At 43.7% G+C, this 14420-nt stretch overlaps 1 protein-coding gene across 1 annotated transcript; it reads left to right on the forward strand.

Annotated features, from left to right (window-relative positions):
- Window positions 1-8200: 8200 nt before the first annotated feature.
- Window positions 8201-11367, forward strand: LOC306733939 (kelch-like protein 33; the record flags this gene model as incomplete). Its single annotated transcript, XM_079215250.1, has 4 exons — window positions 8201-9047; window positions 9136-10084; window positions 10199-10369; window positions 10848-11367. Exons 1-4 carry the CDS (start codon window positions 8258-8260, stop codon window positions 11365-11367), a joined length of 2430 nt encoding a protein of 809 aa, XP_079071376.1. The 5' UTR covers window positions 8201-8257.
- Between the last annotated feature and the right edge of the window lie 3053 nt (window positions 11368-14420).

Consider the following 14420-nt stretch of genomic DNA (forward strand, 5'->3'; position numbering starts at 1 on the left):
TTCATGTGGTACACTGTGATCAACAGGTATCAGAAAATGGTGATACGAAAAAAGTACAGAACATTTAACATGTATATCAATATTGAAATAGTTATTTAAAAAAGGAAACCGTTAAATTAATTAAATTATACAAGTCTTATTGCCTTAAATATTTTCTCTAACATAAATCATTTCAGTGAGAATGAAGAAAACTGACATTCTTTCCCATTTTGAATTAACAAACAACATGAAGTCAGAACAGAAAGTCACATTGCATGTTGCAGTCTTTTGATTCTGTAAATAATTTTATACACTTCACAAAGGGAAAAGCAAAAATCCACTAAATGTGGAGTAGTTATTTGGATTATTACTGATCTTCCTGTTTTCCCAGAGACGAACATTGACATTGTCTCCAACATTTAGCTGCAAGATGGCGCTGTTGGAGCCGGAGACTGTACGAGTTGGACCATTTGCATACCATGACACGATTCTGTTTCCATTGTGGTACAAACTGCCACCGGTGGACCCATCACGTCCCCACCACAAGGAGCTGAAAGTGAAATAATAGACTCCCCGCACTGGTGCTGTAAAATAACCTGCAACAACAGTGAATAAAACCACAGTTCAATATGAGTTACCAAACAGTACTTGAGAGAACTAATTCAAAATGATGTACCCAATGAAAACTGACCTGTGATTGGGCTGTAATGTCTTCCAATGTTGGACAGAACGCGATTGTAGACGAGAGGGTATTCAATATTTCCAGCAACAAGGGTGCCGTCTATTGATAATACTGCAGAATATGCAATCCGAAGCCGCCCTGAGAGAGATTGACAAGAGATGTTGATGTTGTGAGTGTGGGCTTCATAACCATAACTAGCCTGCAGATCATAATAGTGTAAATACTTACAATAAACTGGTGTTTGTGTTTGATTCCTCTTTACTCTGTTACTTGTATTCACTGGCTATGATACTTAACTAGTACAATCATTTATTTATTTTGAGCAAAAAGGAGTTTTTATTTTATTATTATTTGACTTCATTACAATTGTCACACACACAGTATAAATGTATACAATTTGACCTCTGCATTTCAGCAATCCTAAAAAATGTAGGAGCAGAGAGAGAACACGTCACTCCCGATTTCCCGCTACATTAATGTATTTCTGCCAAATGAAATAATGCGCAACCACAACTTTGATGTGAGATCATAACGGACCACATCATATGGCAACAAGATGGCGGCGCGTACGGACGCAGCGGCCCCTCTCTGTCCTGACCATACGGTGTTTTGTCCAGTTACTACATGTTTGTCAAATAGTTGGTCAAAAAGTTGCTCGTCTTCACCTCGTCTGTCTACGTCGGAATACAAATACAGTCGCCAGGTTCTGTTAATCATCGGCAGGACCAAGCAACACAACACTCTGGATACTGCACAAACAGAGACAATCAAGGAGCAGGGACTACTCCGCCGGCCTACGACAACACCGGACTCGACTGCCACTCATCCCCCAGAAAGGAGACGCCGCAAGCGTTGCGAGAGGAAGCAGAAGAGGGGTAAGCGCGGAGGTATCCGAGCTAGGCTAGCGGCTAGGCCAACTCGTCCAGCCATACCATCCATCATCATGGCTAATGTGCGATCCCTGGACAATCAAATGGACCACATACGACTGCTGCGGACGGAGCAGCGGGACGTGAGGAACTGCTGTGTGCTGTTTTTCACGGAAACATGGCTAAATGACAACATCCCCGACTCTGCTGTGAGACTGGAGCAGCTAACATGCTACCGTACGGACAGAGTCCTCGCCGAAGGAGGAAAGACGCGCGGCGGCGGCGTATGTGTTTACATCCGGGATGCATGGTGCCGGGACGCTGTCGTGGTACGTTAACACTGCTCTCCACTGGTGGAGTTTATGATCATAAAGTGCCGTCCTTTTTATTTGCCAAGGGAATTTACGGCGATTCTGCTAGTCGCTGTTTACATCCCCCCTGACCCCTAACAACAGTGACAAAAACGCGGCACTTTGTGAACTGTACCAGGCCATCAGCGAACAACAGACGGCTCACCCAGACGGCTTCACCATCTTTGCTGGGGATTTCAACCATGCAAACCTCAAGACTGTCCTTCCAAAACTACATCAGCATGTTGATTTCCCAACAAGAGGAGACAACATTTTGGATCTGGTCTACACATCACACAAAGGAGCGTACAAGGCCTCTCCCCTCCCCCACATAGGACTCTCTGACCACATCACCGTCATGCTATTGCCAGCATACAGACCCTGGGTGAAAGTCTCGAGACCGGTTCTGAAGCAGGTCCGGGTGTGGCCGGAGGGAGCCTCCTCCGCTCTCCAAGACTGCTTTGACTCAACAGACTGGGGAATGTTTAAGCAGGCAGCCACAAACAATAACCACACAGACATTGGGGAGTACACAGACACTGTTACTTCTTACATCAGTAAGTGCATTGATGATGTGACCCACGTAAAGACCATCACCACTCGGGCTAACCAGAAGCCGTGACTGACAGGGGAAGTCCATCGGCTGCTTAGGGCCAGAAACAAGGCTTTCAGAGCTGGGGACAAAACGGACCTGAGAACAGCGAGAGCCAACCTGTCCCACGGCATCAGGAATGCAAAACAAGACCACACGAATAAGATAACCTGTCACTTTCAAGACAGCAGAGACACACGCAGCCTGTGGCAGGGCATTCAAACCATCACAGACTATAAACCCGCGCCACAGACCTGCGACAGCAACATCTCTCTGCTCAACGACCTAAACAGCTTCTTTGCACGGTTTGAAGCTCAGAACAACACTCGTCCACACAAGACTCCGCCTCCTCCCCACGATCAGGTTCTGTGCCTGTCTGCTGCCAGCGTGAAGAAGACTTTCTCCACCATCAACACCCGCAAGGCAACAAGTCCAGACAACATCCCTGGTCGTGTGTTGCGGGACTGCGCAGAGGAGCTTAAGGACGTCTTCACGGATGTCTTCAATACATCTCTGAGACAAGCTGTTGTTCCGCCATGCTTCAAGGCCACCACCATCATACCTGTGCCAAAGAAATCCACTCCGTCCTGCTTCAATGACTACCGTCCAGTGGCACTGACCCCCATAATCATGAAGTGCTTTCAACGACTAGTCATGTCGCACATGTCTCCCCCCCACCCTGGACCCTTTCCAGTTTGCATTCCGTGCCAAACGGTCCACGGAGGACGCAATCTGCTCCGCTCTCCACCCAGCCCTCACCCACCTGGACAAAAAAGACTTGTATGTGAGAATGCTGTTCATTGACTTTAGTTCAGCATTCAACACCATCATCCCACAACAACTCATCTGCAAACTTGACCAGCTGGGGCTCAACACCTCGCTGTGTAACTGGCTGCTGGACTTTCTCAGTGAGAGGCCACAAGCAGTACGCGTCGGCAACAACACCTCGAGCAGCATCACACTGAGCACGGGGGCCCCTCAGGGCTGTGTGCTCAGTCCTCTGCTCTTCACCTTGCTGACTCACGACTGCAGAACCAGCTACAGCACCAACCACATGGTCAAATTCGCAGACGATACAACACTGATAGATCTCATCACCAAGGATGACGAGACCCTCTACAGGAAGGAGGTCAACCTTCTGACCACGTGGTGCGGAGACAACAACCTCCTGCTAAACAGCAGCAAGACCAAGGAGATTGTTGTTGACTTCCGGAAAGGCCACACTCAACACCCACCACTGACCATCAACGGTGCGGACATTGAGCAGGTCGGCAGCACCAAATTCCTGGGGGTGGACATCAGTGAGGACCTCTCGTGGACAGCCAACACGACATCGCTGGCAAAGAAAGCACAAAGGCGCCTCTACTTCCTCCACAAGCTGAGGAAAGCAGGAAGCCCCCCATCCATCATGTGCACCTTTTACCGTGGCACCATCGAGAGCATCCTGACCAACTGCATCACTGTGTGGGGCGGAAGCTGCACAGACTACAACAGGAAAGCCCTGCAGCGCATAGTGAATGCAGCTGAAAGGATCATCGGTGCCTCACTCCCCCCCCTCCCCTCCCCTCACCCGCAAGGTGACCTTGATTGTGAGCGACCCCTGCCACCCCTCACACGATCTCTTCAGCCTCCTGCCCTCTGGTAGGAGATACCGGAGCCTCCGAGCTTGCACCACCAGGCTGTCCACCAGGCTGTCAGGAAGCTGAACTCTCTCCCCACAATCCCACTCCGTCCTCTTCTCTAGACTCGCATGTCTGGATGCTGCTAAGGAGTCACAGTCATTTATTTATAGTCCTTCACAGTCTTAATAGTTCCTAATTTATGTTGTCTATATGTCATAGTCTTAATAGTTCCTAATTTATGTTGTCTATATGTTATATGTTGTTGTTTTTTTAACTTTAAAAAAGTTATTTTATTTTTATACACTTTATTATTATTACTATTGCACAATTCTCTATATGTTGGACAGAAGAGAAACATACTTTCGATCTTCTGCATGTTTGCACATTGCACAAAATTGATAATAAAACTGACTTTGACTTTGATCAGCTCACAACACGCGGTTTGCATGACAAACTATGGCTCTGCACAAACACTGTTTACACTGTAAACCTGAACGTCCAAAGTAATTAAATAGATTAAGTAGTGTATACTCAAAGTTTTAGAAAAAAGTTCTACTAACTTAATTATGTCAAGTTGGTGTAACATGTTCTTCCCTTTTGAGTAGTTTTAACAAATAATTTTTGATTAAATGGAACTACTTTGTGTCTAGGTAAGCATAACTTAAAAACATAACTTAAGTACAACTTAATATATCTAAGTAATTCCATGCTAAGAATGGTAAAGTCCTGTTTGTGTGGTGTGTCTTCCGGTCTCTGTCTTCCTGTTTTTTAACCTACATTCCCCTGGGTCCTATGTCGCTCCATGTTCAGCTTCTTATCACCCTCTATGTACCAATGTACATTTATAACAAATACCACACTCAGCGTTGCATTATGTGTCTAGTTGTATTGGTGCATCTCTGGTCTCTCATTGTTCCTCCTGCATCGCTCTTTTTCGTTTTGTTATGTAGCGACAGAGTTTCTTCTTGTTGTGATAGTGGGCGAGCTGTACCCAGCATGCAGTTCGGCAGTGCCATTTTATAAATGTACAATTATTAGTTTTACAAATTGTTTATGTGTCACAAACTGTTGTGTCTTGGTGTTTAACTCTGTTAAAGAGTGTTAGTAGTAGGTTATCAATTGTTTTTATAAAGTTCTAACCATGACTAAGTTCTAACCCTGACTAAAGTTATAACCATGACACGTAAGTAGCTCCGACCGCTGCGCCCTCAGCAGTCAACAATACATTTTGCTGCCTGCTGAAGAGCAACAACAGTTGCTTCGGCTACGCACCGGAAAAAAATATTATACCGTTTTAAAAATGTTACGTTTTGAGTCACATCTTTCTAAATAGACAAACTCAACATATTTCACTAATGTGTACTTAAAACAACGACAATACAAACTAATACAAATTAAGTTTGGTTAACATGAAATGGTGTGGTTGGGTACTTATTTTTTTAAGCTCTGTGAACTTATTCCAGTGAAAATGTTAAATCAAATTAACTGAAAATATTTGAGTTGAGCTAAATGAGCACTTTCATTTAACTGTTATGAAAAGATACGAGTAGCAAGTCATCCAACCTTTTATGTTCTGGAAAATGTTGACTTTTAAGTTAATCAACTTGTAGGCAATCGATTGCCTCAATTTTTTTGAGTTCTGGTAACTTATTCGGGTTTACAGTGTGGTATATTTGTATTACCTTGATATACTGCACTGAACTCAAGTGCAGTGAGCTTCTTGTTTGTTTCCTCTAGAGCTCTCACAGTAGCTTCAAGCTTTTCTTCTAGAGCCCCCAGCTCCTTCGGCATTGTGCAGAGTGTTGGATCACAGCTCGGCTGGGTTTCTGTTGAGGTCGTTGGCAAACTGGTTAACGTGTCTAAGTTCTGGAGAGCGTCCTTCTCGACCCAGGGGTCTGCCAGTTCTTCATGTGTGAGTTCTGTGATCTCGTTCTGGTTGTCCTCGGCTCCAGTCTGGCACTCAGACAGACCAGCAAGCAAACACACAGCCATTAACACTGACAGTCTCTCCATTCTTCAGCTTGGAAGGTCCTTTTTAGATATTGAAATGACAGACAGCAAGAAGATGCATGTTTATAAGCAAGTGCAGGTTAATAATTGTTTGGGGGAAGCAATGCATTAATGAAAGCTGGCGCAAAAATATCAGATAAGCTAATACACTTCACCCTATGTCCTCATGGCATCTTGTTTTTTGTTCTTTTTTTATTGAATTACAACTTAACAATCAGTTAACATCACAGTCAAGGTCCATGTTTTTGTGTAATTCTACCTTTCAACTCTGTATGTGCCCTCAAACATTTTGAAATCAGGAATGCATGCCAACAGTTTGACACGAGCCAGCTTCCCACCCAAATACAGACCCGTTGTTTAACCAAATATACAGAAGATCATCAAAAGAAAAGGCAAATTAAAGCACGTTTCCATCCACTTCCATTGTGTTAATGTTGGTGGAGCAAATCAAGAGAAACAGTTGGTTGTAATTCTCCAACAAGTGCCATTAATTTTCACTCTTGTTGCTGTTTAAAGCTGTTTATATCCCATAGACAGAGCTTCAAATTGATCATACTGACAAGAAGTAGGCGTTTCCCCTGGCCGTAGGGGGAAGAGTCATGGAGGCAAAAGTAATGAAGGAGAAGAGATTGATCAAGACAAGACCATAATGACTTTTTCATTGGAAACTACCCCCTTTTTTTTCTTATACAACATAATGTAGCATGCTCTAGAATAAGATCAGTATAGTTTACTTAGCGTTCAGAATCGTACCCCTGATATGTGTGACACTTAAAAAAATAGCCCAGGTTAGTTTATTTGATGGTTTAAGGAAATAAAACATGTCACGGAAAATAATGTAAACATAAAGTAGAGCATAACCATCGTGGTATCATAATTACAAAATCAGACTATCACCTGAAGAATATATCAAGGGTTAGAGGACTTATGTCTCAACAGGATCTGGAGAAACTTGTCCATGCATTTATCTTCAGTAGACTTGACTACTGTAACGGTGTGTTCACAGGCCTCTGTAAAAAGTCAATCAGAAAGCTGCAGCTGATTCAGAACGCTGCAGCCCGAGTCCTCACTAAGACCAGGAAAGTGGATCACATCACTCCAGTTCTGAGGTCTTTGCACTGGCTTCCTGTCCAACGAAGAATTTACTTCAAAATCCTGCTTCTGGTTTATAAAGCACTGAATGGTTCAGGGCCTAAGTACGTTTGTGATCTGCTGCTACCTTATGAACCATCTGTAACAAGGTCCCTGAAAGCTGCAGGTCTGCAGAGACCCTCAGCTCCTTTAAATCCAGATTGAAGACTTTTCTGTTTGCTGTTGCCTTTAATGGTTTTATGTGAAGCACTTTGAAAAAGCACCTTTTTAGATATTGAGATGACAGACAGCAAGAAGATGCGTGTTTATAAGCAAGTCCAGGTTAATAATTCTTTGGGGGAAACGCATTAATCAAAAATGCCGAAAAAACATCAGATAATAAACCTTACCTTATTTCCTCATGGCATTCTTTTTTTTTTATTGAATTACAACTTAACAATCAGTTAATATAAATAACTAAACAGGGCTGTGAAGTTTTACAGTGAAGCAATGCATTCATCAAAGCTGCCGAAAAAACATCAGATAAGCTAATAAACCTTACCCTATTTCCTCATGGCATCTTGTTGTTGTTTTTGTTTTTTAATTACAACTTGAAACAAACTTTAAACAATCAGTTAACATCATGGTCAAGGTCCATGTTTTTGTTTAATTCTACCATTCTACTTTGTATGTGCCCTCAAACATTTTGAAATCTGGAATGCATGCCAATATGTCAAAAGTGGGGACATATTTTACCTGCATGGGTTTTTATTGACTCCAATAAACATTAAAGTTCATTGCCATTTTTTTCCTTGATGAACATCACAATGAAGTGAGAGCCGAGCTTCAGCTGAAACTGAATCTCTCTGACCCAGTAGCTATGAATAGCTGCTGTTTATGCAGTGAGGAACATTGAGTCTATAAGAGAGTTAGGTGGGACAGAAAGAGTTGTGAAGGCAGCAAGAGTAGATATGAGAAAGACGAGTAATTTAATTTGTTGTGCATTATCGGTAATTTAAAAAAAATACACAAAGACCTTTGTGGTTAGTAGTTTAGAGAGAAAGGAAATCCCAGCCAGAGGCATGGAGTTTAGGCATTACCTTCCAATGGAATGGCAAGAGAGATGGAGGAGAGAGAAGGAGAAGAGGAAACGAGTGATTGAAGAAGGTGACGCAGAAGAGATTGAACAGGACAACCGCGAACTGAGGAGGATCGTTGCGTACAATGACTCCAGGATGGGGTTGATGACAGGGAGGGGTAAGAAACAGGGTCCGGAGGTCAAAATGAGTGGTGCTAGTCAGGAAGGAATTGAGCAGCAATTTGGAGATGAAGGACTTGGTGATAATGTCCATACATACCGCAGTGAAACCTATCCTAAAGAGGTATTCAAAGCCCTGAAGGAATTCTGGGATTCATCTCTACTCACAGACCTGACTCTGACCACTGATAATGGAAACAGCTTTGATGTACACTCCCCTGTTCTTGCTGCTGTCAGCTCCTTCATCCAAGAGAGATATCGAGACGACTATGACGATCTAGAACTCCAAAGGTGGTCAGTGTCTCTGTCTCCCGAGGTTGATCATGTTGGGCTAAAGGCAGTTTTGGAGTTTGCCTACACTGGAGCCGTGTTGTCTTTGAATAAAGACAGCATGTCCTCGATCATGTCTGCAGCTCAAGCACTGGGCATTCCTAGAGTACTGGATCTCTGCAACAAAGAGGAGAGCGTGAAAGAATGTGGGAGTCCTACGAAGGAAGAGTCAAAGATATCTCCAATAGAACAGATGAAGATTACTCTTCAGTCTATTCACCAGTTGTGGGCAGACAGAGTTTGGTGTGATGTGATCTTGGATGTGGATGGTGCTCTATTCCATGGTTAGTATACAGTCATGCTGTTCATACAATTTTTAGGCTTCAATTATTCGATAGTGATGAACTGAGCTCTTCTTTCGGCTGTCTCCAGTCCACAGAGTTATCCTGGCGGCAAGCAGTGACTACTTCCGTGGCATGTTCACCTGCGGGATGAGGGAATCCAGGCAGACATGTATTGCCCTTCCATTACTGCCACCTTCTGAGTTAGAGGCTCTGATTGGCTGCTCCTACAGTGGAACTCTTCTACTTAGCTGGGACTGCGTCTTCGAGATCTCCTGCACGGCCCTCCAGCTCCAGTTCCAACCTGCCCTCTCGCTTTGCCTCAAATTCATGCATCAGGAAATGGAGGCAAGCTCCTGCCTGGATGTGGCATCTTTTGCTGAAGCCTACGAGATGTCAGAGTTGCTTGAGGAAGCCAACGACTTCGTGCTGGTGAACTTCTGGGAGGTGTCCGCCACGTCAAAGTTTCAGGACCTATCAGCAGAGAAGCTTCTAGGCATCCTCCGCTGTGATGATCTGTGCGTGCCCTCAGAGTTGGCTGTGTTTCGAGCTGTAATCTCTTGGATTGAGGCTGATCCCGATGAGAGGTTGGGCCAGGCTGGTGTACTGATGACTGGAGTCCGGTTCCCCCTCATGACCTTTCGAGAGTTCAGGGAGGTCAGGGCCATTAACCTACGCATGGAGAGCTTCGGAAACAAAGAGGTGGAACTCTATAGTTCAGCACTCAAGGAATTTTGTTTCAGCCTTCCAGAAACCCAGGATCAGTGGCGGATCCGACGTCCAAAAGATGCCCTGGTTGTGGTCGGGGGAGACCAGCTGGTCCCAGATGTGGGACAGCGCATACCAAGCAGGGAACTATGGTTTGCAAACTCCTTACGCAGTGGTACAGGGTTGGTGAAGGAGGTGGAGTGGAGGAGGCTGAGTGAGATACCTGACAAGCCAAAGTTCAGGCATGGAGTAGCAGCAATGGTGGGAAAGTTGTATGTGTTTGGAGGATGTTACTACTACTGCAAGGATGACATGATGAAATCCGCCTACAGGTAAAAAGAGACAACTGGTGCACAAATATCATCTTCGCCCTTTGTCTGACAGATGCACAGCCGGGGTCTGAACTTTTCTATCTTTACCTTTTTCCTTTATCGCACACATGCTAGTTATGACCCCGTGCAGGGCAGCTGGAAGAGACTAGCTGACATGCAGGAGTTTAGAAGCAACTTCTCAGTGGTGGTACACGGAGAGCGGCTTTATGCCATTGGTGGAGATAAGGAGATCAACACCAACATCGACAGCGTCGAGATGTACAACCCAGACACCGACTGCTGGAGGTAAGTTTAGGGATGTTACGCTTGAGGTAGAATATGTTTCATCGCTACCAAAGTGTCCTAAATCCAATGGTTTCAGGGCATATAGCTTTCGGATTGGTTGTGAACATTTGAATGTTTTTACAGTGCATGTAACTGCTTTCCCCGCTATGAAGCTGTCTATACACAGTGTGGTTAACCCACTTACAGGATATTGCTCCACATAAACTGGGATTAAAAGCATATGATGGAGTCCATTTCACCAATGACAGTACATTTATGGTGGAATGATGTTGGAACATGCATTTAAATCCAATCCAAGCCAAATCATGCAAACTGAAGTGGATTCACCATTTCTACAAATACTACTAAATGAGAGTATCCTTGTTTAAGGTTAAACAATATGCTGTCTTGTTTGGACTGACAGGGTTATATATGCTAGATTTATTTGGTGGTCTTCAACTGTCCTTCCTGTCCGATGCCTCTCATTTAATTTCCCCAGCTTTGTCCGGCCCCTGGATCAGGCTTTGAGCGGACATGCTGTCACCGTCATGGATGGAGGAATATTCATCTCTGGAGGCTTCGATTGTAAGTATGTGTGTCTGGTTTCCATGTTCCTGTACCACCCAGAGAGAGGAGCCACCTACCTGGCAGACCTGAGCCATGACCGGGCCCAGCATTGCATGGAGCCCCTGCAAGGCCGTCTCTACGTGGCCGGTGGCGTGTGCAACCTGAGGAAGTTTTACACCGACCAACTACTTTGTGAGGTGTATGATCCGGTGGCCGATTCCTGGACTGCTTTCGCGTCACTGCCCCTGCCCCATGTGAGTGCAGCCTCAGCCGTCCTGGAGGGGAAGATCTATGTACTGGGAGGATACCGCCAGGACGATTACAGTGAGACTGGACTGGTCCATCGGTTCGAACCCAGTACACAGCGATGGGAGAACGTGGGCAGACTGCCTGGGGCTTTTACTGACATACGGGCCTGTCTGCTCCGACTGCCCCAACACTTCAGGCTTTAGTAGATGGCTGCTCAAAATAATAATGTTTAGAAACTGACAGACATTTTGAGTGGGATCTATTATTATATGTTTCAGCAAAGAAAAGAAAATATTGTCAGATATATGGTATAAATTATACAAATATTTGTCAAGAATGACTGTTTTCTTTGTCATTTTTATATACTAACACGTAGGATCAAATATAAAATCTCAAATACTAGTTGGTATATATTAATCATTTAATCATCTATCAATAGTATATCATCATATGATTTGAAGCTCTACATGTTCCTTTTTGCTGAGTGACAAAACTAAATGTTAACTCATGTATATCAATCAGAGTCACCTACTGTAATCTACTGTTTACTACCATCATCATAATTGTTTGAAAAGTAAAATGGTTTTGAAATGTTTATTGTGTTTTGATAAAGATATACACTATATGTCTGTTGATCTTAGGTTTTAAAAACATCTTCAAATAGCAGTAGGAGCTGTTTGTCTGATGCACAGCAAGCAAATATAACATTGTTTTACCGCTATTTAATATTTAAAAAATAGGCCTTTAGTGCGTTTGAAAGGTTTGTCTCTAATCTTTCCAGCGCACTATTGTTGTTTGCAGCAGTATTTGATTCTTTTCAAGGTTTGTCTGAATCTCATCCGAGGTGTTAAATGTTTCTGTACTTTGAGCAAAGAGTCTGTGTTTCTTGTCTTTGCTCCAGGTCACACCTCCGTCTGTGTGGGAGTTTTGAAGATGCAAGGAAAACCACCTGGGTGACTATTGTCAGAGATGAGATAAGCTTCTTTACTTTACAGTCTGCAAAGTTAGGGTTCCTGTGCCGGAGCGGGCTATGAAGCAGTGAGTCTTGTGAGGCAGCTCCTTTTACCTTACCTTAGTCCTTCATCCTCATAAAAAATGGTGCAGTGGAACATTCTAAAATAAGCTGTAATTAGATAAAGTGTCAATAATATGAGTATTGAAAACATTTAAAATACATACATGGTTTTCCTCTGCAGAGATGTACAAAGACCTCTAACTTACATTTCTCTTCGTTCTATCAGTTACTTGCAAGTCTTGAAGTCCAAAGCAATGCAATAATGCAATGCTTTGGAACTGCACTATGAGATAATATTAAGGTTTATTTCCCTTTGGAATAACATTAAAGCATAACTTTAATTATCATAATGTATCATATAGGCTGTATGATGTTTATCACATTCCCTATTGATATTTTACTGGCAACCCCGCTCACAAAATCCTCCCAGTTGGCTTGTTGGGACACGACTAGAACTGGGGACCCCGAGGGCCTCAACACTGCTTACTCACTGACATCCGACGACCCCTCTCAGTGGGGAGAGCGGGTATATAAGCCGCTGTGGAAAAATACACCCTCCACAAACTGCGAGGAAAACAGCCAAGAGACTGGAAATTTATAGATAATTGGAAATGGAGTTCAGGGCGTTGCTTCTGCTGACCCTCTTGGGACTCTTGTTCGTGGAGCCGGGGTTCGGACAGAGAGGTGACATAGATATTGGCGAGTGGCTGAGAGATAAAGTGGAACTAATAAATAACTTTGGGGACAAGCTCAAAGACATTGAAGCTCTGGAGGTCAGGCTCAACGCGACTGTAGACGAGCTGACGGGACAGAAAGCTGAAGTGGACAGACTGAAGGAAGAGAATGAAGGTAATATTCATTATGATTAACTATAAACTACTTTTTTTAATAACTGAATTTTAAAAAAACGTATACAGGCCTGAAAACGAGACTGAGTGCCAGAGAGGAGGAGATCGACAAGCTGAAACAGAGTAATGCGAATGGTGAGATGATCAGATTTCTTTGTATTTAAGTCTCTGTGTGACCATTCTTCAATTTTACACCGTGCAAACTGTTGCATCTTTCGTATTCATTTCTCCATGTAACTGTACACAGCCCCTCGGATCGCATTCTCGGCCTCTTTGGCCGACTTCGGGGAGATTTACAAAGGACCGTGCACAGACAAGGCCCTGATTTACAAACGGGTCTTCTCAAACATCGGCGATGGTTATGACCAAAGTACAGGTACTGTGTGTGTGTGTGTGTGTGTGTGTGTGTGTGTGTCAACATTTATTGTACATTTTCCTCATGGTTTCGCAAAGAAAGTCACTCTCACAGTATTATTTTGAAGCATTTTGTGAAGATACGATTGCTGTTTTTTCTGAGAATTGCATGTCCTAAGGCCGTAAAACTCACACACCAGCTTCTGGTATTTCAAACAGGAGCAAACAAAGACAAGAATTTGCTGAGCCCGTGTTTACCAGTGCAGATGTTTTTATTTCATATTAACAAAGGAGTAAATGACCGAGTGTAATGTGAAAGGGGTCACTCTAAATGACATACTTGGCCAGTCGTTGGCTCCAACAACTTAGTTATTTGTGATTGGAGTAACTCATCTTTCGTCTGCTTCTCTTCGCTCTGTTACAGGAGTCTTCACAGCACCAGTGGGCGGCCTCTACTTCTTCAGCTTCAGCACCTATGGCTACAACACTCACGCCATGGGGGCCATATTAATGAAAAACGGCGTACGCCAAATTTCAACCTACGACGGCCTCACGGTTGACGGCTCGGACAGCAGCAGCAACGCTGCCGCTCTGCAACTGGCCGCCGGTGATAAGGTGTACATGGAGCTGTGGGACGACGGCAGAGTGTTTGACAACTTGAATGGACACACGACCTTCAGTGGTTTTCTTGTCTTCCCCGTGTAAATGATTAGATCAGACAAAAAAAGTCTTTACACTGAGAATGATACATAATTATGATGATTCGCTACAAAATAAAAATACAAGTTCATCGAGAAATCTGATGAACCCACGTATGTTTTTAATTTTCAAAATAAATTTTTAATGCAAAAATAAATGTGTGACACTTCTGACCGTGTCTCTCTTCCTGTGTCTGGTGACCAAACGCATCTTTCTGCACCTTCTGCAATAGCTATGACTAACTACAATGTGTTCACTGCACTCACACTAAAAGTGATACAGGGGGGAGCAGCTACATCCTGTGTTCATAGTTGGTTATTGCGGTTATTCGTGGAAACAC

This window comes from Taurulus bubalis, assembly GCF_910589615.1.
Source record: "Taurulus bubalis genome assembly, chromosome: 3".
In the NCBI taxonomy this organism is placed as follows: Eukaryota; Metazoa; Chordata; class Actinopteri; order Perciformes; family Cottidae; genus Taurulus; species Taurulus bubalis.